Source organism: Schistocerca gregaria, chromosome 6, assembly GCF_023897955.1.
Source record: "Schistocerca gregaria isolate iqSchGreg1 chromosome 6, iqSchGreg1.2, whole genome shotgun sequence".
NCBI classification, from domain to species: Eukaryota; Metazoa; Arthropoda; class Insecta; order Orthoptera; family Acrididae; genus Schistocerca; species Schistocerca gregaria.
Window position 1 is genome coordinate 303,882,925 of NC_064925.1, and position 27,540 is coordinate 303,910,464.

The 27,540-nt window shown below is 43.8% G+C and overlaps 1 protein-coding gene across 2 annotated transcripts in view; it reads left to right on the forward strand.

Annotated features, from left to right (window-relative positions):
* The window catches only part of LOC126278434 (kinesin-like protein CG14535), a 1,017,611-nt gene that overhangs the window by 985,649 nt on the left and 4,422 nt on the right, over positions 1–27,540 (forward strand). For both annotated transcript variants that reach the window (XM_049978552.1, XM_049978551.1), the window contains 2 exons: positions 7,647–8,095; positions 25,488–25,667. In XM_049978552.1, coding sequence (XP_049834509.1) covers positions 7,647–8,095; positions 25,488–25,667 — 629 coding nt within the window. The remainder of the gene's footprint in view (positions 1–7,646; positions 8,096–25,487; positions 25,668–27,540) is intronic.

Here is a 27,540-nt window from a genome sequence, read left to right on the forward strand (position 1 = left end):
ATAAAAGTGCAATTGCATTGTCGTAGCAGTCATTTGTACTCTGGTGATTCATGTGAAACGGTTTCATACGTAATTATGACCGCAGACGGGAATTAACAGACTTTTAACGCAAAATGGTAGTTGGAACTAGACACATGGGACATTAAATTTATGAAATAGTTAGGAAACCGAATATTCCGAGATCCACAGCGTCAAGAATGTGTCGTGGACACAAAATTTCAGGCACTACATCTCACCACGGACAACGCAGTGGCCGACTGCCTTAACTTACGACCGTTTGCGTACAGTTGTCAGTGCCAATAGACAAGTAAGACTGCGTGAAACAACCGCAGAAATCAATGTGGGACGTACGAAGATCTCATCCATTACAACAGTGAGGCGAAATTAGGCGTTAGTGCATTATGGCAGCAGATGACTGGGGCGAATGCCTTTGCTAACAGCATAATATCACCTACAGCTCCTCTCCTGGTCTCGTTACCATATCGGTTGGACGACTGGAAAACAGTAGCGTGGTCAAATGAGTCCCAATTTCAGTTTCTAAGAGCTGATGGTAAGGTCTGTGCCACAGACCCCGAGCTGTTGGTAAGGTTCGAGTGTGACGCAGATCCCGCGAAGCCAGGAGCCCGAGTTCTTGACGTCTTCTTGGGTTATCAGCCGTGTTAAGGCGTCGTTCTGCGGCAACGTTTCCACAAGTTTCCTACTTGTCATCTTCAGGCGACTTCGACTTGCTGAAACGTTGCCACAGAACGACGCGTTGGCTCGGCTGATAACCCGAGGAGACTTCATAATCGAATTTCGCCCAAAAAGTCTAAATTCACTTCATCATCATCAGTTATCTGCTACATTAGCAGGTCCTTTGCCTCTGCACTTTCTGCGATCCATTGCCTCCTTCTTAAGGCTGCTGTATGTTGTACCATCCATCATGTCATCCAGTATCTGGAATCTCTTCCTTCCTCGCTTCCTTTTCCCTTCTACATAACTTTCTAAAACTGTTTTTATCAGTCCATCATTCTTTCTTAATATATGCCCAATCCAGTTTCTTTTTCTTCTCCTTATTACATCTAGTAACTGCCTTTTCTGTCCCACTCTTCTCAGCACCTCATCGTTATTTACTATGTCCATCCAACTTATTCTTTCCATCATCCGCAATGTCCAGATCTCAAAAGCCTCCAGCCTTTCTCTTTCTTCCTCATAGTCCATGTTTCAGCGCCATGTAGAAGAACACTCCATACAAGACATTTTATGAGTCTCTTCCTGGGTTCTCTGTCCAGACCGCTTCAGAAAATTCTCCTTTTCTTATAAAATGCCTCTTTTGCCATTGCTATCCTTGTTTTAATTTCTGTGGTACACTTCCAGTCAATGTCTATCCTGCTTCCAAGATACTTAAAATTTTGCACCTGTTCTAGTATTTCTCCATTCAGCAAAATTGTTATTTCCTTATTTCCTCCTAGTGCCAATACTTTTGTTTTATTTGTGTTAATCTTCATTCCATATTTTTCCGTTAGTTTCAATGGTGTCCACCTAATCCTGGCCCGCATCTAGTGGTCGTGCGGTAGCGTTCTCGCTTCCCACGCCTGGGTTCCCGGGTTCGATTCCCGGCGGGGTCAGAGATTTTCTCTGCCTTGTGATGGCTGGGTGTTGTGTGATGTCCTTAGGTTAGGTTTAAGTGGTTCTAAGTTCTAGGGGACTGATGACCTAAGATGTTAAGTCCCATAGTGCTCAGAGCCATTTGAACCATTTGAACCTAATCCTGTAATTGTTTTTCCCCTGTAGCTAGAAGGATCATGTCATCAGCAAACCTCAAACACCATACTTTTCTTCCTCCAATTTCTACGCCTATGTCATCTAATGAGCATTGGTCAATAATATTTTCCAAGTAGAGGTTGAAAAGAGAAGGTGATAGACAGCATCTTTGTCTTACTCCTTTTCCTAGTCCGATCCAGTTTGTACTTTCTCCTCCCACTGTAATTGAAACTTTTTGATTAAGATATAATGAGTTTACAAGTCTTCTGGTTTACCAGCTCACTCTCTTTTCCCTCATTATAGTCGTCAGTTTGTCCCAAACCACATTGTCAAATGCCTTTTCTAGATCGATGAAGCACATATATAGGTCTCTTCCTTTTTCAATAAACGTTTCTCCCAAGATTCGTAGAAGCCCTATTGCATCTCTGGTGCCCATATTCCGTCTAAAGCCCACTGCTCCTCGCCAATATTCTCCTCCATTACTTTTTCAAGTCTTTTATTAATTATTCTTAACATCACTTTGGCTGCATATGAAATGAGACTGATTGTCCTGTGCTCGCTGCATTTCTTGGTTCCTTGTTTTTTCGGTAATGGAATCATTACTGTTGTCAGAAAGTCCTAAGGCCATTCACCACTCTTATATATTTTAACATAATCTCAATATTTCTCTTATTCCATCTTGGTTCAAGCATTTTAATATTTCTCCCGGTATCGTATCTGTACCTACCGTTTTGCCATTTTTCATTGCAGCTATGGCAGACTTTACTTCTTCCATTATCATGGCTGGTCCTTTCTCGTCATCACTTACACTCTTGTGTGATTCAAGTTCCAGAGTTTCTGGTTTGCTATTTGTGTCATATAGCTCTTTTAGATATCCACAAATGGACCCAAATTGTCAACAAGGCTCTGAAAGATAGTTTTGGTTCCGTAATGGTGTGGACTGTTTTTACATGGAATGAACTGGATCCTCTAGTCCAACTGAATCGATCATTGACTGAAACAGATTATGTTCGGCTACTTGGAAGCCATTTGCAGCAATTCATGGACTTCATGTTCCCAAACAACGATGGAATTTTTTATGGACGACAGTGCGCCATGCCACTGCGCCACAGTTGTTCGCGATTGGATTGTAGAACATTCCAGACATTTCGAGCGAATGATTCGACCACCCACATCACCCGACATGAAACCCGTCGAACATTTATGGTACATTACCGAGGGGTCCGTTCGCGCACAACATCCTGCACCGGCAACACTTTCGCAGTTATGGACTGGTGTAGAGACAGCATAGCTCAATTTTTTTTTTTTTGCAGAGGATTTCGAAACTTGAGTCCATGTCACGTCGAGCTACTGCGCTACGCTGCAAAAAGGAGTTCCCACACTATATTAGGAGGTATCCCATGACTTTTGTCACCTCGGTGTACGTTATTTTACTTTCCATAAACATTACGATTGTTGATTTGATCTGAACTCGAATTTCGTTATTGTGTGTCTAACCATGAGACTGAATACTTGTACGCAGACTATAGTGTCTTAATAGTGAAAACATCTACGTTACTTCCGGCAGATAATTGCACAACCAACTCGTTAACGAAAAGTATTAGACCTCCTAGCAACAAACATACGTGAACTTATTGAGTCAGTTAACTTAGAGGAAGGTATCACTGATCATAATGCTGTGGTAGCAACTATGACCATGAGTTTTACAATAAGAAAAGTAAGATAGGTAAACATTTCTGCTGAGCAAGAGTGACAGGATGCAAATTTCAGACTATGTGAGTAGTCAACAACAAAAATTCAGTGCTGAGGCCGAAGATGTGGAGCATAAATGGAAAAATTCAAAATCAACGTTCAATAAGCCTTAGACAATAACAAAGTCTTAAGGGACATCAAAGACCAATCGTAGTTTTACAGCCGTGTCAGAAAACTGCTACGTAAACAAAGAGAGTTTCATCACAGACTCAAGAGAAGTCAAAACCTAACTGGCAAATAAAAGCTGAACGAAACGAAAATGAGTGCGAGTAGAGCCATTAGAGAAGCGTTCGATGACTCTGAAAGAAAAATTTTGTAAATTGATCTCAGTAAATACCCGACGAGGTTTTGGTCTTAAGTAAAATCAGCAAGCAGTTAGAAATCCTCTACCTGTTCAGAGGTCCAATATCACTCCAACTGAGCATGCCTCACACCATTACAGAGCCTCCAGTAGCTTGACAGTCCGCTGCTGACATGCAGGGTCCATAGATTAATGAGGCTGTCTCCATACCAGCACACGGCTATCCGCTCCATACAATTTGAAACGACGAAGCAGCATGTTCCCAATCATCAATAGTCTAATGTCGCTGTTAACGGGCCTAGCCGAGGCATAAAGCTTAGTGTCGTGCACCCATCAAGGGTACACGAGTGGGCTTCGGCGCCGAAAGCCCAAATCGATGATGTTTCGTTGAATGGTTCGGACGCTGACACTTGTTAATGGCCCAGCATTGAGATCTGCAGCAATTTGCGGAAGGGTTGCACTTCTGTCTTCTTGAACGATTCTCTTCGGTCATCGTTGGTCCCGTTCTTGCAGGATCTTTTTCCGGTCGCAGCGACGTCGGTGTTTTACCGAATTCCTGATAGTCAGGTACACTGGTGAAATGGTCGTACGGGAAAATCCCCACTTCATCGCTCACTCGGAGATGAGGTAACACGGCTGCCACGGCTGCTAGGAAACCTACCCATCGCTCCTGCGCCGACTATAAAACTACGTTCAGACTCACTTAAATCTTGATAACCTGACATTGTAGCAGCAGTAACCGATCTAGGAACTGCGCCAGACACTCGTCTTACATAGGCGTTGCCTACCGCAGCGCCGTATTTTGCCTGTTTACATATCACTGTATTTGAATACAGATGCCTATACTAGTTTTATGGCGCTTCATAGAATAAGCAATACACCATGCTGTAACAGGATGAAAAATGAAACCAAATGATGAATTTTTCTGTCACAGCACAAAAAGGGTAAATATGTACGGAACCCATACGTACCAACGTTCGCTGAACTGTCGTTGAGGAGACACTGTTGAATGACACTTGCTTCCACTAGGTGGTTTATTTCTCAATAGTTGCACCTCTACTAGCCCATACACATCTCCGCAGCCGTCGTTCACCCTCCTCATCTATGGCTCGTGATGCTCCACCACCACAGTTGCCTCGGCACCTGTTTTGGAAAGTGCCATTTTGCCACACGCAGTATACTTTAACTACGGCTGTACGCGAACAGTTTACAGACACACAATTTCGGAAATGCTTCCACCTGTGGACTGCAAGATGATGAGCATGCGCTTTGGTCGTGAGATATATCACTCCGTTTCAGAATTATGACAACGATTGCACTGTTTTCCGCATCGCCACACCTCCCGAGACCAGACACTTGCCAATGCTACTGCTGCCACCGTCGTCTGTGAGTGGTTACTGCACAGTGACGTCGAACACAGGCGGTTGTCATGTTAATGTAACTGGACCGTGTGTTTAACGTATTAAATCATTTGCGAGGTAATGGGAAGTTTGAAGTTGTTTCATACATGGGATTCCGAGTCTTCAAAGAATCGAGGGTAGGGGTATTTACTGGTCTTATCAGAATGGAGAAACTTGTGAAGTGATACGACTTCTCGTGATTCTAGGTGAATGAATCAAAAATTCGAAGATTTATTGTTAAGTTCGATCAATCGGTTTCCACAGCGAACATTAAGAGTTCTGGGCGTCCTCGTCTGGTCAAACGTGCAAAACGTCGCGATTATTCGTGACAGTGTGGCTGTTAGTTCAGTGAGGTCGCTTCTTGGCTGATTGCAAAAAAATGGATAGAGGATATTCTTCAGTACGACAAATATCTGGTATGATCATTACCATTCCTGACGAATGTAGTTAACAACAGAAAGTCAAAGTTGCGCCCAACCAAAACTACAGTTCGTTAGTTTTGGTACAGTACATAATAAACAGTGGGATTGCCGGTAGTACAGGTGATGAAAGGAACATAAATGCATGTGTGAGAGAAACTGGAACAACTTCTCTTTCTTTATCGTTTGTCTGCTTGTTTTATACATAATCAGAACCGAACATCGTCGTGTGTCAGTCAATGTGTATTTTATAGCCTTACAAAATATAAATTGCATATATAAGTAATAAGTTGATCATATAACTTCGTTCTTACGTAGTCAAAGCAATTACTTTTGATGTAAGTACAGTTTACATGCAAAAACCTAATTATTGTTGTTATTGCGGCCGGTCGCTGTAGCCGAGCGGCTCTAGGGGCTTCAGTCCGGAACCGCGCTGCTGCTACGGTCGCAAGTACGAATCCTGCGTCGGGCATGGATGTGTGTGATGTCCTTAGGTTAGTTAGGTTTAAGTAGTTCTAAGTCTAGGGAACTGATGAACTCAGATGTTAAGTCCCATACTGCTTAGAGAGATTTTTCTTGTAATTTTGTGCTAATAGAACTTTCTTCGTCATGAACAAAGGCAATAGTTTCCTGTTATTATTGGTAAGTGAGAAAGATGTTTATGACCAAGAGCAACATGTGTTATGTGAGCTCGGCAAAGTATTGAAGTGAAGTTTGATATGATTTGGTTTTGTGCTGTTTTTTTAATTTTACCCTTTTTTTGAGGAAGTTGTATTTTCTGGTGCTATGTGGTAAATAAGTATTTCTTTTTATTTTTACTGCAGTATCCCTCTTTTTCCGTTACAGATAAACAGTCTTAAGATGAAACTTGATTTAAACAATTAAAATTTCCAATATCAATATAACAAACACCCAAAGCTGCAAACTAGCTATTTTGTTAGAGATGTATTCATAATCCATTCTCAAACCATCCTGTGAAGCAATAGGCATCCATTCAGAATAAATATTACTGCACGTAGCAAAATATCATGACAATCGTTATCCAGAGGAATACAATGCAACTGGTAATGAAACCGGTTTCATGAGTGGAGTAATGGTTCAAATGGCTCTAAGCACTATGGTTCAAATGGCTCTGAGCATTATGGGACTTAACATCTGTGGTCATCAGTCCCCTAGAACTTAGAACTAATTGAACCTAACTAACCTAAGGACATCACACACATCCATACCCGAGGCAGGATTCGAAGCTGCGACCGTAGCAGTCGCACGGTTCCGTACTGAGCGCCTGAACCGCTAGACCACCGCGGCCGGCTAAGCACTATGGGACTTAGCATCTGAGGTCATCACTCCCCTAGACTTAGAACTACTTAAACCTAACTAACCTAAGGTCATCACACACCTCCATGCCCGAGGCAGGATTCCAACCTGCGATCGTAGCAGCAGCACGGTTCCGGACTGAAGCGTCTCGAACCGCTCGGCCACAGCGGCCGGCTGAGCGGAGCAACATCTGTTCTCATTGAATGCGTATTGTTTCGCAGAACGGTTTGAGAATTGGTTATAAATAAAACCCAAAACTAGTCATCATCAAGTAACAGAAAGACATGTTTTGCATCTTTCGCTGTTTGTCATATTGCAATAGTAACACAAGTTACTGACCCTTCAACTTGATTGTTGCAAATCCACATCCATAATTTCAGTTTTGCTATAAATACTGTTAATTTTTAAATAACAGACAGGAGGACAACTATCCAGCACAAAAGTGTTCTATAGGTTATCGGCGCTTTATATATACTCATTCAGTCTGTAGGTGGTAGCTTTCGTTTTCTAGAGGAATCTATCGTAAGACACTGATCGTAGAGCAAACAAGGCAATAGAAATGAGGTAAGGCGTGATATGCACGCAGCACAGCTGACATACAGGTAACACGGCTGCTAGGAAACCTACCGTAGCCTACGCTTACTTGCAATAGTCTACGGTAGCCTGCGGCAGAGCCACAACTCTATCTGAACCACTGGCCTCTGCTGTCCGCAGCGAGGCTCAGCGCAGCATGCGGCGGTCGGCGAGTCCCCAGCCGTCCCCAGGGCGGCGGCTCCTGCACAGGACGCTGTTGCTGCGAATGGGCTGTAGCGGAGCTGGCGAAGGCTACGGGGGCGGCAGCGGCTGCGGGGGCGGCAGCGACCTGGCGGCGCTGCGACTGCCGGACGGCGCGTCCAACCCCAACATCTGCAGGGAGCCGGGCAACGGCGCCTCCGGCTCCGACACGGAGGAGGAGGCGGCTGCGGGGGCGGCGGGGGCGGCCACGCCGGAGGTGGGGGTGGGGGCGGAGCCGGCGGAGAGCGCTCTGACGCTGCACAAGGCGCCCTCCGAGGACGTGGCCTGCTGTAAGGACAGCTCCGGCTACGGCAGCCTCCCCACCGACGGCTACAGCTCCGCGTCCACACGGCTCTCGGACCTCGAGCTGCGAGCCACCTCGCGCACAGGTACGTTCTTCAACCACTTACCTGAGGCTGTCCAGGTGCACAACTTTCTACTTCACGCACCAGTATTTTGGTCCATAGCATGCCACTAGCCCTTCATGTAGGTATGACCTTACATTATAGGATCAGAAGTATCCAGATATCGATTAGAGGTCATTAATAAAGAGTGTGTCCACCGTTCGCCTGTTTGAACCCTGCTCGGGCCACATTCATTGAGGTGTCTGATTGTATGTGGAAGAAACGCGCATTCTTCCCCAAGAGCCGAAACCAGGAAAGGTACTGCTGTTGGTCACTGGGGTCTGGACTGAAGTCGACGTTCTAACTCATCTGAACGGTGGTCCATTGGGTTCAGGTAGGGACTTTAGACAGGCCAGTCCATTTCAGGATTGTTATTTTGAAGAAACCAGTGCATTTCAAATGCTGCTTTGTGATATTATGCATTACCATAATGATACAAACAATCATTGTCTCCGAACTGTTCTTCTACTGTACGCAATACACAACGCTGTAAAATGTGTTCCTATCCTCCCGCATTAACGTTTTCCTAAACTCATTAAGACAACCACACCCTAACCACAAAAAATCCTCAAACTGTAACATTGCCTGCTTCGTACTTCACTGTTGGCACTACGCAAGATGTCACGTGATGTTCTTCAGGCAATCGCCAAACAAAAGTCAATAAGGACAGCGTCATCCGTAACTCCAAATTACTCTTTTCCAATCCGCTGCCCAGTGGCGTCTCACCTTGAGCGTCGCTTAGCATTCACTTCAGGATATGTCACTTATGAGGGGCTGCTCGACTAATGTACCCCATTCTAACTCCCTACGCACAGTCATTATGCTAACTGGCCGTTGGTAGCTCTTTGGAAGTCGTGATTGATTCCATTCTCTCGTTTCATGCCTCTTTTTTTTTAACCACTCTCAGTAATGCTCTAGGTTCGTGCAGTGTTTCTGGTCCTGGTTTACGTATGGCTGATTCTTCGGGTTTGCACTTCACCATCACGTTCCCAACAATCGATTTGGCCAACTGCAGAAGGGTTGAAATGTCTGTGATGGGTATACTACTGAGACGACACCCAGTTACTAGTCCATGTTCTAAGCCACTGAACCACTCTTCTGCTACTGCTCCTCTACCGACAATATAATTATTTTTTCTTTATTGTTATTTCAACACCTTTACAGGAAGGGTAGGCCGGCAGCGGCCTATCTATGCCGCTTTTCGGCCACAGATAACACATATAGTATAATAAGAGACAAAAAAACCACGGTGGATAAAAACAGTAGACAGACATATTAAAATACATGAAGACATTCACAGGCGCGTTATCCGAATTAAAAACGTTCAGCACTTGTTCACAAACACAGAAACAGAAATTACACGAACGTTGAGACATGTAAGCACTAACACGAAGAGACACACAAACATTGGCGACGATCTCCAGCGCACGAAGAGTCACTGTTCAGGCACAAAGCTGGGGACCTGCCAAAGGGAAAAGGTGTGTGTAGGAGTGGCAGAGGAGAAGGGAGGGAAGGGAAGAAGGTAGGGGGGAAGGGGAAGCCCGGGGGAGAAGAGGGAGGAAGAGAGGAGGGAGAGAAGGGAGAGAGGGTGACCTGGAGGAAAAACATAGAGGGAGAAAGGGGAGGATCAAAGTTGGAAGGGGGAGTAGATGAGGTGATGAGGCCATCATCAGGGAGGAGGAGTTGGCGGAACCCACTTCGGGCAAGGGTATGGAGTGTGGAGAGAAGGAGAGCGGGTGGGTTGTGGGAGTACAACAGCGGCAGCGGACGGGGGTGAGAAGGATGGGAGAGACAAGTGGGTGAGGGGGATCAAGTTTGCGAGAGGTGTAGATGATCCGTATCCAGACAATACAGTACCTCCTGCCTCCTTTACACTGGCAGCACCACGACTCGTTGCATCTAGTGGTCAGTTCTGCGTTATATATGAGTTACCAGATACTTTTGATCAGATAGCGTATCCACCTGTGACCCGCTCATTCTTAGCGGGTTCGAGGGATATTTACGTCCGCAGTATTCTGCGACTTATATCCAAGGCAAATGGCAAGTTTCAGCCCGGCATTGTTATAATGTTATTAATTCATCGTTTCTCCACTATATGATACGTCTCGTTAGCTAAGAAAATCCATTCTCGTCCAGCTATAAAGTTTTCCATTGTCATGGAAAGATAAAAATTATGGGAGTAGTTACACTGAAGATAAAGTAGCTTCTCGAATGGTTTTGGAAGTTGCCAGTCATTTGCGCGAGATGCGAAACTCTCATCACTTTACAAATGAGTTAACGTATTAGATATTTTATATTAAGCATGTAAAACCTTTATGGTTATAGACATAAACACTAATTACATTTATTTTATTAGCTTTGAAATATCCACCCCTAGACTAACGAGAAAGGTTAGAAAAGATTTGAAATTATGTTGAAAGTCTGTCGGAAATCGCTAAATGCTCTCATTATCAAACATTGGACGGGTATAGTCTGCGTAGTTTGTGCTCCACTTTCAGATAAGCTACTTCTTCACACATCTCAATGTTTATAATATCACATTTCCCTAACTGTGTGTCGTAAAATGCAGGCACATTGAGTAGCATATGTGGAACTGCCTATAGTTAGTAGTAAAGAAGTAATAAATTAAAACGTACTGTCTAATGATGAGGTTTTACGACATGGGTAGCGAAAACGGAATAAGCGATAAACATTTCATTGGTGCGTGATGCAACCAGCCAAAAATACTTTTTAAAATGTTTTATTGCAGTGCCAGAACTGGTTTCACTTACATAGATGTTTCGATGAACAGCATGTCGTTTGTTGCTGCAATGAGTTCCAGTAGATGGCAGTTTGTTTTGTTGCGGTCCACATGGTTTTCCGCTTTGATATTTACTGTACGATGCTGAATTGTAAACAGCAGACATATTGTAAATAAATTACTGTGGTCACTTCATAATATTCTTAATGTGAGTGTTGAGCGTCATAGATGTGGTATATATGTGATGCTTTTTTACTTATTTACTTTGCAGATTGATTTTTACTCATGTCAGAAGCATTTTAAATACATTAAGTTCAGTACACACATGACTACCATTTCTCCATAGCTTTCCCTGGATGTACATTCATCACATATAAATTGATCACACCTCCTTCTCCTCCCACTCTCTGCATTCTCTCCCCCCTCCACCTTGGTCCGTTCCTCTCATCCTCCCACCTCTATCTATCTATTTCTTATCTGTACCTTCATCTTCTCATCACCCTCTCTTTTTGCATTTCCTCCACCTCCTCTCTCTCTAACCACATCTTCCTCTCTTTCTCCCTCTAACCACATCCTCCTCCTCCCCCTATCTCTTTCCATCTCTACCCCCTCTTTCACCTGCCCACCACCTCTCTATGCCTTCCACCTCCCTCATGGATCTCCCCCCCCCTCCTCCCCTGTCTCCATCAATTTCCTCCTATCCTTCACACTGTCCATCCCCTCCTCTATCTATATCAATATGTCCTCAGCCATGCTCATTGGCGTATGTAGCCAATGCAATACAGTTCAATACAGCAGCCAATACCTGTCACTATATACCTGTCATGCAGAGCAGGCTACACATCAGGGCTGGTTAATTATTTATTTGCTCCTGACATACACGTCTCCATATAAAGCATGTCGATAAAGCAGGCCGATACTACTCCAAAATAACATGCCTGTCATGCAGAGCAGCCTACATGTCATGGCCCAGAAAATCGTTTCTTCTCCCCTGACATGTAGATTGCCCAGCAAAACAGGTTGATTTGCTTGGCCAATACTGTTCCCATACAACATGGCTGGTGTGGGGGCCTGTCTATACACCTGGGGATAAAAAAATATATATTTTTGCACGCATCTCCATTCCTATTGAAACTAGGTCATAACCTATACAATGCTGATACTTGTGAGGACTACTGTTTCTGTGCCAAATTTGGCTGGAATCAGTCCAGTGGTTTGGGAGAAGATTCCAGACTTACATAAATAACCTCTGCTTCACAGATATAACAGATTACATGACCATCATAGTTATGTCTATATACATTATAGAAGTAAAATAACAGGGCAGAGGAATTGACCAACTGTACATTCAGAAAACGTTTATCCAAGACTGAGTCACACCTAGGCTATTGTCACCGGCAACCAATAATTCTAGTTGTGAACATGAAAATGGACAGAGAGGACATTAGCAGATATGGCTGACTGTTCTTGGCCGCGTTCGCTCTTGCTGTCACCGGATATGAAACTCTGTGACCTAGGTGGTGACTTAGCCCAACCAGCACCAGTTTTTATCCGATTAAAGGAGCTGCAAATAACCCAGTTCTTATTGTAACAACTGGAAGATGTTCATGCGGCTCCATCCAGTCTTGATACTTAGATTTCCACAATGTAAGGCTTTCATTTTCTAGATGTACTTCCAGAGGCTTTGATGTCTGAAGGAAACTTTTCTTGATTTCATCTTAGGCTGAGACTGCAGCACAACGAACTATGTTTTATAGTGTGGAGGCTTTCAAGTAAAATTTCTTGATACTATCATTTTAGCCAAAACAATCCATTATCAAGAACGCTGGTACGGGGAGACAACAGAAATTTATTTAAACCGTAAAAATAAAACAATGGAAAAGGGAATTCAATTAAACAAATACGGATGCCGACTTTGTATATAGGATGTAATTCTAACGCTCAGTTACTTTTATTGGAGAATGATACTACCTGTCGGAATTCCGGTGTCCTCTATACACCCCATAAGTTGTCAATGAATTTGAATTTTCGTTTAATATTGGACGCAATTACCTGTTTTATACCTAAAGATGTCTGTCTCAGACAGGGACGATGCGTGTTTAGGTTCACAGTTCTAACATCAGACGTGTTTGCAGACTAGGGTATGGAAATTCAGGTCCGCCTGTTATGCCGACAATTAACCTTTTTATTGCCCAAATATCTTTCTGTACGTTTGTACCAGTATCAATAGATACATTTATTCAAGTCTTATTCAGTATACTGTCAAGTTTTGTAGGTGTTTCCATATATTATTAAATAGCTCCCATAGTTATTTCTCGTGGTTCCTGTCCTCATCTGTATACTCGTATGTTCTACAAATACACACAGAAACATGGTACATGATTTCAATGGACACCACTCGCAATCTAGAACGTCAAACGTCACGAAACACACTGCCTGTGTGTTCTGTTGTATATGAGTTGTATATATCAACAAAGACATTGCAGATAAGAAGTACACTCGAGAAATAAGGTTTCAGAAATACATACAAACCCTCACTCTATATTAAAATAGTAGTTCGACGACACATGAAAACAGGATTGGCAGGCATTGTAATTGCTTTCGAATCGTAAGCTACAACTAGAAAAAAATCAGCTTATGTAATCAAAGCTATGAGCAACGCAAAAGGAGCGTCACTGTAAACATGTAGCGTCATCATATACAGGGAGTTTCACGTCTAGGCGGCAAAACTGAACTAGAAAAGAAGTCAAGTAAACACGGTCTCTAAAATGCATGCCTAGTGGCACCTCTTCATTTTTGGTACTGGAGAATGAGATTTTCGCTCTGCAGCGCAGTGTGCGCTGATATGAAACTTCCTAGCAGATGAAAGCTCTGTGCCCGACCAAGACTCGAGCTCGGGTCCTTTACATTTCCAGGGCAATTCCGACTTTTTTTGTTTTTCTTTTTTTACGCTCTAGCCGACTTTTTTCTGAAGGGCAAGTGCTCAACCGACCTTTTTTTAACTAATAAAAACCTCTATTATTTGAAAATAAAAGACGTTCTTCATAAAATTAAACACTAGTCCTTAAAAACGTAAAACATAAATAAATATATTTTCTCAACATCCCTCTTCTTTTTTTGTAAACGTAAAGAAGTATACAGACTCAGCATCAGCAGCAATCCAACTTCTTTTTTTTTATGGGGGAGCACATGAGAAAGAAAACAAATAGGCTGCAGATACAGAGCTATGCGTGAACAGGATAAACATGTGCAATGAAAAAAACCTTTGAAGATGAGAAGAAAAATGAAGTGAAAGAAATTAGGAATACTTGCTGCGCCATGCTACACATTGGCGTGCCATCAGAACAACGTCCATTCTATCATTGACCATTAGAAGGGGAACGTGGGATCGTCTAGTCTTGACTGGCATGTTTCGTTGAGATTCCAGCTCCGAGGCGGGTTGACGAAAATACTCTGTAAATAGTTCGCGAAAGTGGCCCGATAGTGTTGATGTCGGCGAAGAATGTGGTCGTGGACTTGGAGGCGTGTCCAAAAGTCCGCCGGATCGACGATGTCGTCCCCAAAGCCATGCCACTGATCTATGTGATGGCGTGCCACTTCGACGATGGAAATCAGGTCGCGTCAGGATATATCATCGTGGTAGGAGAAACATGATGCGGGGGTACTCAGAGGTAGAAAGCCACAATCTTCTGCACGAGAGTATAGATAGTTGCTGCTAGCTCACACACAAAACGACGTGAATCTGTATCTCCGATATTGCATGTGAGGCATAGGGTAAGTCCACCACCGCGATGGTACCATGAAGTGGTGGTGTCAGTGGTGTGGTATGGTTGGTGGATCGTTTCTCAAACTGTAGGCCACGATACCTGGGGGTGACGTGCTTCGATGGGGTTTCAGGGTGGGTACGTTCTCAGAATGCTGCAGATGTCGCGGGTGGTCGTCTTCCTGGTCCTGGGGAGCTCGGTGCATGTGTTCCAAAAAGAAACAGCCGATGTGGAACATCGGAGGTAGGATGTGTGCCAAAGACGCGGGTGGGCGTCTCGAAACAGGTGCGAGCTCGGTGGTCAACATTCCAGCAAAACTAGTTCAATGGCTCTAAGCACTATGGGACTCAACATCTGAGGTCATCAGTCCCCTAGAACCTAACTAACCTAAGGACACCACACACATCCAAACCCGAGGCAAGGTTCGAACCTGCGACAGTAGCAGCAGCGCGGTTCTGGACTTAAGCGCCTAGAACCGCTCTGCCACAGCGCAATACCAGCATTTTGGATTTTTCATAACTGGAGCATAGTATTGATGTTAAGTCCCGTGATCCTGGCTCTCACGTTAACCAGATCGATGCCACCATCCCGCTTCGGTAAGGTGAGAGCATCATACTGGACTTTTAAGATGTCTCCAGAACATATAAAATACCCAAAAGTCGCCTGTAGTCTGGCTGCCATTGTCGCAGTGATGAGTACAATCTACGCGATTGGGGTATCCGGGCTGCCAGATGGGTTTTGACGAAGTTGACTCTCTGGCATATATTCAGCGGGCATAGTAGATCGTTTTTTATGTTTGCCCGGATGCGTTGCAGTAGCGCCCGAAAATTGATCGCTGAGGTGCGGCGAATGTCTCCCGTGTACACCAATCCGAGACAGTGAAGGGTGGCCACCAGTTGAAAGGGGACTTTGGTGTCTGCGGGAAGGCTAGGGCCGATCTTCATGGCGCATGATTTTGCGACGTTCATAGCGCTCCCTGGGTCCCTCCCGCCGGAAGTTCGAGTCTTCACTCGGGCATGGGTGTGTTGTCCTTAGCATAAGTTAGTTTAAGAATTGCGTAAGTCTAAGGACCGATGACCTCAGCAGTTTGGTCCCTTAGAAATTCACATACATTTGAGGGCTCCCTGCCCCTGCACTGTAACAGGTAATCCACTGCATCGCTGCTTGGGCGTCGGCCGTTGAAAGTACGACTAGTGCCAAGTTGTCGACGTAGGCTCAGCAGCGGAATACGTGATCCCGGAGTGGAATACCTGTCAAGCGTCGCCGTAATCCGTAAATGAGTGGTTCCATCGCAATGGCATAAAGCACTGTTGACAGTGGACAACCCTGCCGTACTGAACGTTCAATTCGTATAGGTTCTGTAAGTCTGTCATTGACGAGAAGCTTGCACGTTGCCCCACGAAGGATCCGCAAAATCACTTGCATGAACGTCGTGGCAATCGCCATCCGGTTCGTCACTGCGTCGAGGAATGCATCATTGAAGCGGTCAAACGCTGGATTGAAGTCGTTGGAGATTAAAGCGCCTGGCAGTCGCAAGTGTGTTGCCACAGTAATCACATCTCGATATTCACTGAAGGCTGTCTGTATATTATGATCGCCGCCTAAGGAGGTTTGTTCATGGGAAACAATTCCTCGCAATACATGCCTGAATCGCACAGCTAGAAGGTGTGTGAAGATCTTGAAGTCGGAATTGAGTAATGTGATCGGCCGATAACTATCGAGTCGTGTTCCTTCTGCAGGTTTCGGGACTGGTATGTGTAAGCTTTCTATTAAGAATGGTGGCGGGACTGCTGCGCCGGACCAAAGTGCCCAGAACATGTCTCTCCATCGTGGCAACTTCAAATCTTGTAGCGGTAAACCAGCTGGGCCGGAGACCGATTCAGAGGTCCTTTGGCCACAGCGCCATGGACGTTGTCGGTGGTCACTTTCGCAGTCGGGAAGGTTGCAGCCGCGGCGTTTAGGGTACAATGTACCTCTTGGGCAACCTTAGCAATGGCCTCTGCACCGTCAGGTACTTCTTGATAGAGAAGGCTCTGCTAATAATGTATTTTATTATTTAAATCAATGCGTCAATAATAAGATTCTCTGATGTCATTCCTGTCCTCAGTGAAAGTATGGAACTATTGCAGGACCTGTTGAATGGAATGAACAGTATAATAAGCACACACTGGGAGTTGAAAGTGAACCGAAATAAAGTTATGAGGAGCAGAAAAATGAAATTTTCGATATACTTAACTGCAAAATTGGGTCCCACAAATTAGAGGAACTGAAAATATTTTGATACTTTGGAAACCAAATGCCACGTTATGGACAAAGGAAGGAGGACGTAAAAAACAGACCAGTACAGGCAAAGAGGGCATTCTTGACCAAAAGAATTTTGTCAGTATTTGAGGGAGAAATTTCTAACAACGTACGTTGGAATACTGCATTGTACGGAAGTGAACCATGGACTGTCGGAAAAATAGGAAAGAAGGGAATCGAAGCGTTTCAGACGTGATGTTGTTGAAGGATGTTGAAAATTAGTTGGTCTGATAAGACATGAGAAGATTCTCCGCAGAATCGCAAAGAGAGAAATGTGCGGAAAACATTGAAAAGACGATGGTACTACAAGGATAGGACATTTATGAATACGTCAGGGAATAACTGCACGGCAACTGAGGAAGCTGGAGAGGGTAAAAGCTGTAATGGAAGGCAGGGATTGGAATACATCCAGCAAATAGCTGACGACGTAGTGTACAAGTGCTACTCTGAGATGAAGACGTTGACACAGGAGAGAAATTCTTGACAAGCCGTATCATACGAGCCAGAAGGCAGATGATCCCATAGTAATGATGATGATGATGATGTGTAGAGTGTCTCGGAGAACAAAAGAGAGAAAGACCTGAATAAAAGTACCCGGTAATGATGTCACAAATGTGCCGAAGAGTATTTAGGCAATTGAAAGTTTGCATAATAGGCAAAACTCAATTCCCATGAGCTAGGACACGATTGTACTTACACATTAAGTGCGGCCTGCCAGTTGAAACTTCATCGAAACAAAAGGCCCACTCGGCACGCTCAGCGGCTGATCACCGAGCACAAGGCGTCTACAGCAGTCTGTTAACGCCACATGAAATAATCCCTACTAGTCTATCAATTATTTCCTTGTTATTCTAGCGTGAATGCCAACATGCGGGATGTTAACGTATTGCAAGCCTGGGCTGTTTTGGCCAGTCACCATGTTAAACGTTTAACTCGTGTATTTCTTGTTGTTTCAGATCTCACTGGACAGTCACTTTTTCTTCCCCGACAGTGCTCCTCATGTGTCCTTGTCGTTCATGTTACGTGTGAAAATGTGTGAAGGCCCGACGACCAGTTACAAAAAAACCAGCGGGAAACAGGATATGCTTATTGTCTTAAAGATGTTTTCGTGAAACAGTCCGTCATTACCGATACAACAGAAGGGTTAGATAAGTATTACCGATGACGTGATTCCATACCTCCAGTAGATCCTGTTTAAGATCTAGAAGGCGATCCTCCAGATACTAATTGAATAGTGATAGTAGGTCTGCTTCTGCTACAGTTTACAAATTATTCTTTTTTTCTGCTACTTTATAATGTTTAATCTATAAATGAAATTTGTCTTCTCTGTTTTCCTGTGATGAATCAACGTATTGTCCATTCTCAGTACAAAAATGGTTCAAATGGCTCTGAGCACTATGGGACTTAACTTCTGAGGTCATCAGGCCCCTAGAACTTAGAAGTACTTAAACATAACTAACCTAAGGACATCACACACATCCATACCCGAGGCAGAATTCGAACCTGCGACAGAAGCGGTCACGCGGTTCCAGACTGAAGCGCCTATAACCGCTCGGACACACCGGCCAGCCCATTCTCAGTGACAGTCGTTTCAACAGCTGTAAGCAATTCCTTAATGTAACTGATACCCTTCGAACATGCAAAAGCATCTCGTTAGGTACACGTTCTCGAATCCAGGATCGAACAGCGTTCCTATGGCTAGTATGTTCACACGTTCAAGTGATACCAAGCCATTTCTGATTTCTGCTATGATGATATTCTTTAGATTCTCTCCAATAGTCTGCGTTTGTTGCGTGCCAGATATTTTGGTCTTCAAGATATTAGTTATTGGGATTTCCTTTCTGAATGCAGAGTACTTTTCTACACATATTTTAGGACTACCAATTTCTATATGCCGCAGTATGGCACAACCTTTTCCCAGGTCTATAATATCCGCAGTTGGTGATATGGGTGGTGCGGAGCGTGGCACTTGACAGTATTATTAATCACCAGACGCAGCTGCAAAAATCTTTTTGTCGCATAAAACGTTGAATTTCATCTAGTGGATCCTTGCTGATTTATTTGAGGGATGATTCTTTTCTCGGCCCATCAGTGCCATTACTTTTTATTTGAATCATATTACAATCTATTTCACAGCAGTAATCCTTGGGTGACAGAAGAAATACTGAATTTAATTGATGAAAGTGGAAAATATAAAAATGCAGTATATGAAGCAGGCAAAAAGGAATACAAACGTCTCAAAAATGAGATCGACAGGAAGTGCAAAATGGCTAAGCAGGGATGGCTGGAGGGCAAGTGTAAGGATGTAGAGGCTTATCTCACTAGGGGTAAGATAGATACTGCCTACAGGAATATTAAAGAGACCTTTGGAGAAAAGAGAGCCACTTGTATGAATATCAAGAGCTCAGATGGAAACCCAGTTCTAAGCAAAGAAGGGAAAGCAGAAAGGTGGAAGGAGTATATAGAGGGTCTATACAAGGGCGACGTACTTAAGGACAATATTATGGGAATGGAAGAAGATGTAGATGAAGATGAAATGGGAGATATAATACTGCGTGGAGAGTTTGACAGAGCACTGAAAGACATGAGTCGAAACAAGGCCCCCGGAGTAGACAACATTCCATTAGAACTACTGACAACCTTGGGAGAGCCAGTCCTGACAAAACTCTACCATCTGGTGAGCAAGATGTATGAAACAGGCGAAATACTCTCAGACTTCAAGAAGAATATAATAATTCCAATCCCAAAGAAAGCAGGTGTTGACAGATGTGAAAACTGCCGAACTATCAGTTTAATAAGTCACACCTGCAAAATACTAACGCAAATTCTTTACAGATGAATGGAAAAACTGGTAGAAGCCGACCTCGGGGAAGATCAGTTTGGATTCCGTAGAAATGTTGGAACACGTGAGGCAAAAATGACCCTACGACTCATCTTAGAAGCTACACTAAGAAAGGGTAAACCTACGTTTCTACCATTTGTAGACTTAGAGAAAGCTTTTGACAATGTTGACTGGAATACTCTCTTTCAAATTCTAAAGGTGGCAGGGGTAAAATACAAGGAGCGAAAGGCTATTTACAATTGGTACAGAAACCAGATGACAGTTGTAAGAGTCGAGGGGCATGAAAGGGAAGCAGTGGTTGGGAAGGTAGTGAGACAGGGTTGTAGCCTCTCCTCGATGTTATTCAATCTGTATATTGAGCAAGCAGCGAAGGAAACAAAAGAAAAATTCGGAGTAGTTATTAAAATCCATGGAGAAGAAAGAAAAACTTTGAGATCCGCCAATGACATTCTAATTCTGTCAGAGACAGCAAAGGACTTGGAAGAGCAGTTGAACGGAATGGACAGTGTCTTGAAAGGAGGGTATAAGATGAACATCAACAAAAGCAAAACCAGGATAATGGAATGTAGTCTAATTAAGTGACGCTGAGGGAATTAGATTAGGAAATGAGACACTTAAAGTAGTAACGGAATTTTGCTATTTGGGGAGCAAATTAACTGATGATGGCCGAAGTAGAGAGGATATAAAATGTAGACTGGCAATGGTAAGGAAAGCGTTTCTGAAGAAGAGAAATTTAACATCGAGTAAAGATTTAAGTGTCAGGAAGTCATTTCTGAAAGTATTTGTATGGAATGTAGCCATGTATGGAAGTGAAACATGGACGATAAATAGTTTGGACAAGAAGAGAATAGAAGCTTTCGAAATATGGTGCTACAGAAGAATGCTGAAGATTAGATGGGTAGATCACATAACTAATGAGGAAGTATTGAATAGGATTGGGGAGAAGAGAAGTTTGTGGCACAACTTGACTAGAAGAAAGAATCGGTTGGTCGGACATGTGTTGAGGCATCAAGGGACCACCAATTTAGTATTGGAGGGCAGCGTGGAGGGTAAAAATCGTAGAGGGAGACCAAGAGACGAATACACTAAGCAGATTCAGAAGGATGTAGGTTGCAGTAGGTACTGGGAGATGAAGAAGCTTGCACAGGATAGAGTAGCATGGAGAGCTGCATCAAACCAGTCTCAGGACTGAAGACCACAAGAACAACAACAACAACAACAACAACAACAACAACAACAGTCACCTAATGTAGTTTGTCAATCTTTCAATAGTTTTTCGCAAACAAATTGAGCATGTGGGCTAAACACGATAGATGACATTTATTTCCAAATGCTGTTACTACTCATTTGACCACTGCACTGATGTTACGAGACGTGCTCAGAAAGAAATTTGTGTGAATGATGCAAAAATTATTGGCGGTGGTGACAAGACATAGATTGCCTGTTCTTTGCCAACATCGAAGATCGATATTTTGTCTTCAACATGTAGTGAAACTTTGGTATGGACATTGAAACCGATGTAACTCCCAACACCGTTACTTTTATTGCATGCAATAGGCCGCTGTCTTCGACTTCGCAAGGCACGAGCGATGCACCAAACAATATACACCTACATGGATACTCTGCAAATCACATTTATGTGCCTGGCAGAGGGTTCATCGAACCACCTTCACAATTCTCTATTATTCCAATCTGGTATAGCGCGCGGAGAGAATGAACACCTATATCTTTACGTACGAGCTCTGATTTCCATTATTGTATCTTGGTGATCGTTGCTCCCTGTGTAAGTCAGTGTCAACAAAATATTTTAGCATTCGGAGGAGAAATTTGGTGATTGGAATTTCGTGAGAAGATTCCGTCGCAACGAAAAACGCCTTTCTTTTAATGATGTCCACCCCAACATTTCTGTGACGCTCTCTCCCATATTTTGCGGTAATACAAAACGTGCTGCCTTTCGTTGAAGTTTTTCGATGTACTCCGTCAGTCCTATCTGGTAAGGATCCCACACCGCGCAGTAGTATTCTAAAAGAGGACGGACAAGCGTAGTTTAGACAGTCTCCTTAGTAGGTCTGTTACATTTTCCAAGTGATCTGCCAATTAAACGCAGTCTTTGGTTAGCCTTCCCCACAACATTTTCTGTGTGGTCCTTCCAATTTAAGTTGTTCGTAAATCAGCCAGTACGTCGAATGACATTGTCGTGAAGGTCTGTTATGCGAAATGAATTCCTATGTTGAGCAGCAGGGGCAGTTGATCTCCGTTTGTCCGCACAAAAAAAAACCAGGAGTAGCAATTTAGGTATAGTGAAATAAAAAAGAACTAGACAAGCACGGTTAACATCTAAACAAAGGAGTCGCACATGTAGTTCATCAGACTGCTTGGTAACGTTCATCAGATTGCTTGGAAATTCCGTGCAATCAGCGACCGATCGCTGTGATCTGCGGTTTGCCAACAGACGCATGATCCGGAGACAGACTGTCCGACCTGGCGACTGGTCGATGTGATCCATCTCTAGTGTGTGGCAGCTCTAATAATCATACGCAGCTGTTCTCGAGGCGGTGTCATTTACGTTATGCTGGAAGGCGGCTCCAATGAGGTAATACCATACGCGGAAAAATGCATCAAGCAATATTTACGCCCGTGTTCTACGCGACACACCTAACGTGTATAACTCAAGTATAAACAGTCCTGTAGTTGGAGTCACGAGCCACGGCGATCGATTTTAGGTTAGTTCTGCTCACCTACGTAACGCAACGCATTCTCCGGCAGCCAATCAGAGTTCAGTTGTATTCCAAGCGCTTGGCTGTTAACGGCGTAGCCAATGCGAGCATTAAACGTGGTCATAGTGAGTTATTTAGTGAATTTTTATTCTGCGCGAGTTGTCATTGCTGACAGTGGTGGTAAGCGACAAAGCAAGAGAGAGACATAATTTGCAGAATACACGTTTCCTTCACGCGCTAAGTACGTTTATGCACGTACCGCAACTGTCGCAAGGAACAGGCAACAAAGCAATCCGCGCCCGTGCCTCGACCTACGCCCATTGCCATCGCCCATCTTGATAATGAAAATTAATTTTCGCAACGCATATTATTAAGCTTGAAAAAATATGTAACTAGTGCAGTGTTTCATTATTTAAATCGTGACTGACACAGTTGGAGACTTTCCCAAAAAAAAAAAAAAAAAGAAAGACCAATGAATTTAAGAGATGGCATTTCTTGAATTTATACGATGTGTGCAGATATGCGGAGCCGCTTTCATGATGACAAACTGAGATGTTTGTTCGTTGATTCACAAATAATTTTCGTTGTTCTTTATATCCTCACACTACAGCTCACGAAGAAAATTGTGATGAACCCTTCGAACTTTTCTTTTCACTGTCCACCCAAAAAAGCACTTCGTCTTCAGGCCACAAGTGGCCCATCGGGACCATCCGACCGCCGTGTCAACCTCAGTTGAGGATGCGGATAGGAGGGGCGTGTGGTCAGCACACGGCTCTCGCGGTTCTACCCACAATCATTCTTATTTTCAAGCAGTGCACTCGCCTCCGACATATGCTGTTATACAGGCGATTAACTATTCTGTTTCCATTCCCGAACAACAAAAAAACGAAAAAATTTACAATTGAATAATAGTTCCAAGAAACAGTCTGATCAAAGAAATTCGACGACAGTGTGTCGGCACTAACATTAAATAGCTGATGTCAAATAGACGTGCGCTGAGGCCTGTATTTATCGTAGGCTACGTGCTGGTGCCAAAAAAGGCAGAAATTTTTATGTCGGGAGCCATGCTTCCGTGTAACATTTTTGTAACTATGACATCGAACATCCAAGAGGCACTCCTCTGCGAGATAAAGTGTGAGAAGTTCGTGAAATCTGCTTCAAGTCCAGACCGTTTCGTAAGCGAGCGCACGGAAAAACAACACACAACACTAGAGACACAGCAATAACAAATACTAGCGCTGCTTAGCGGCATTTAGCGGTAGCAGGCCAAGAACAACGTTCCTTTGACCTGTTCCGACACAGCCTTGGAACATTGGTATTGTGTTGCTAGCAAGTTACGAACAATGTTTGGAACGATAACATACACTACTGGCCATTAAAATTGCAACACCACGAAGATGTGCTACAGACGCGAAATATAACCGACAGGAAGAAGATGCTGTGATATGCAAATAATTATCTTTTCAGAGCATTCACAGAAGGTTGACGCCGGTGGCGACACCTACAACGTGCTGGCATGAGGAAAGTTTTCAAACGATTTCTCATACACAAACAGCAGTTGACCAGCGTTCCCTGCTCGAACGTTGTTGTGATGTCTTGTGTAAGGAGGAGAAATGCGTACCATCACGTTTCCGACTTAGATAAAGGTGGGATTGTAGCCTATCGCGACTGCCGTTTATCGTATCGCGGCATTGCTACTCGCGTTAGCAGAATATGGAATCAGTGGATTCAGGAGGGTAATACGGAACGCCGTGCTGGATCCCAACGGCCTCGTATCACTAGCAGTCGAGATTACAGGAATCTTATTAGCATGGCTGTAACGGATCGTGCAGACACGTCTCGATCCATGAGTCTACAGATAGGGACGTTTGCAAGACAACAACCATCTGCACGAACAGTTCGACGACGTTTGCAGCAGCATGGGCTATCAGCTCGGAGACCATGGCTGTGGTTACCCTTGGCGCCGCATCACGAACAGGAGCGTCTGCGATGGTGTTCTCAACGACGAACCTGAGTGCACGAATGGCAAAACGTCATTTTTTCGGATGAATCCAGGTTCTGTTGGCAGCATCATGATTGCCGCATCCGTGTTTGGCGACATCGCTGTGAACGCACGTTGTAAGCGTGTATTCGTCGTCGCCATACTGGCGAATCAGTCGGCGTGATGGTATGGGGTGCCACTGGTTACACGTCTCGGTCACCTCTTGTTCGCATTGACGGCGCTTTGAACAGTGGACGTTACATTTCAGATGTGTTTCGATCCGTGGCTCTACCCTTCATTCGATCCCTGAGAAACCGTACATTTCAGCAGGATAATGCACGACCGCAGATCCTGTACAGGCCTTTCTGGGTACAGAAAATGTTTGACTGCTGCCCTGGCCAGCACATTCTCCAGACCTCTCACCAATTGAAAACGTCTGGTCGATGGTGGCCGAGCAGCTGGCTCTCACAATACGCCAGTCACTACTCTTGATGAACTGTGGTATCGCGTTGAAGCTGCATGGGCAGCTGTACCTGCACATGCCATCCAAGTTCTGTTTGACTCAATGCCCAGGCGTATCAAGGCCGTTATTACGGCCAGAGGTGGTTGTTCTGGGTACTGATTTCTCAGGATCTGCGCACCCAAATTGAGTGAAAATGTAATCACATGTCAGTTCTAGTACAATATATTTGTCCAATGAATACCCGTTTACATCTGAATTTCTTCTTGGTGTAGCAATTTTAATGGCCAGTAGTGTATTTATAGCTCAGTGTAACAGGGCTAAGGAAAAAGTTTACAGTTCCAGACTTCTACGCTTTGGGCGCTGGTGTCGTGCAATACCAGCTTCACGGAGGACAAGGCATACGTTATGTAGATGTGTTCCCACTTCAGCATGACCCTGGCGACCGGCCTTGTAGTAAACCCCCGTAGTTAGCAACAGCATGCGCCAGAAAGCGGCCGTTAGAGTAGCCTAGAACTAGAGTAGAATGGAGTGGAGTTGTGGGGTGAGCGAGGTGGGCGGTGCGTGCGCAGGGTCGTCCGCGGAGGTGCTGCAGTACTGCCGCGAGGACGTGGCGCGGCTGGAGCGCCGCTGGACCGAGGTGCGGGCCGCGCGCGTGCGCCAGCTGCGGTGCGAGCAGGCCAGGCTATGCCGCGAGCTGGCCGCCGCCAAGGAGAGGCTGCTGCTGCCGCCGCACCGCTGGCGCTACGAGCGTACGTACACACACACACACACACACACACACACACACCAGCCAGCAACGCGGTGCGCCACGCATTTCTACGTCATCGTTCGCAATTTGTTCTTCTTCTGTCTTTCAGTTATGCGCAGTTGACGACGCAGTTCGGGAAACCTCGGGCTCTACTCGAGCTTTCGATCACACCGCGATCTAGTGACATGTATTGACACAACCTCCACGACGTGTCTTGTTAGGCACAGAGACAAAAGTATCGATATTTCTGTTACGGAATACTTTCATCTCGATACAGATCCCTCTTTACTACAATAGATACTTTGCACTTGATGCTTTTTATCATATTAGTACTTTATAGCACGTATCATGTCAAATGAAAGTAGTAATGATTTATTACATTGTTATTATTAACCCAAAATTTTGGTTGCTATCACTCAGATCCAACACTTTCAACAACTGAGCGTGCGAGTACCGAGAAGCTTACGACGGGGCGACAGAAAGTGAACGAAAATATTTGCGACACTTCACATCGAGTATGTTTCGTTCGTAATTTGTTCACATCGCGTCCCCTTGCTTTCACGATCCAACTTTCTTGTTTGCCTATATTATTGTTTAAAACTGTTAAGATTTACCAGATCAATAAACAGAATAGACAAAGTGAAACTTGGCAAGATTTTGAGAAACTTGATAATAATCAAGTGAGGTGCAAAATCTGTTTCAAAAATTTGAGTTTTTGTTGAAATACTTCAAGAAAATACAATTGTGTTATTCCATATAGAAGCTATTAAAATCGACTGTCTATTGTAAACTTCTAAAATGCCGATATAGGGTATAAATCCTAAGTATCGACAGTTCGAGTTCTCGATATTTTTCTTTCGATACCTTTGTGAGTTCCATACTTTCCTTAAGATACTACTCATGCCTAAAATGTTAATACTTTTTATTCGATACCATGTCCATATCTATAAAATACTCTTGCAATTGCAGTTGGTTTCTGTACTGTGTAGTAAAATATTTATAAAGGAAGGAAACCATTTTAATTATGCGCAGTAACGATTATGTCAAGTTCTCAAGCTTTTGCTTGCCCCGAGATCTGGGTACTTCTGTTGGTACCTCCACAATCGGTCTTGGTACTGAATTCATTCTCATGATCGCTGTATTTACTAGGCATTTAATTCCCAATTAATTTTTTCGTTGTTTCATTTGAATATTATGATCTTGTTTTGAAGCTGATTAAAAATTAATAATATTAATGTGAGAATAAGTACCAAACCGCTAATTTGTAACCCACTTGGTAAATCATTATAAAAAAAAAAGTTCAAATGTGTGTGGATTCCTAAGGCACCAAACTGCTGAGGCCCTCGGTCCCTAAACTTACACAGTATTAAAACTAACTTAAAGTAAGTTATGCTACTAACAACAACAACAACACACACACACACACACACACACACACACACACACACACACACACACACACACACACACCTTCTGTTTGCAAGACAGCTATGAGTGGAGTCAAAAAATTCTGAGCAACTACAATAGTTAACAGCACTACAATAACAGAACAGAATGTGGAGCGTGTTTTTGTTTATAGTATCTCCAAATGTATTCTGCTAGCCACTGTATATTCATGGCAGAGGACAACAAGGTAGATTTTTAATAAACATTTATCAGGATTTTTAGAATTTATTGCAGCTGACAACAGCATTTGAGTTACTCATCATCATCATTCTCATTTAGCTTCAATGATTCTGTAGTAAAAGCATTTCCTCTCAGTGGTTATGGGCTTACAGACTTGATTGGATACTTGATACGATTATTTCTTCAGGCTCCCTCTTGCATTTCCCACTTCCTTTTCATCCCCAATGATACTTTCACACCTATTCCCA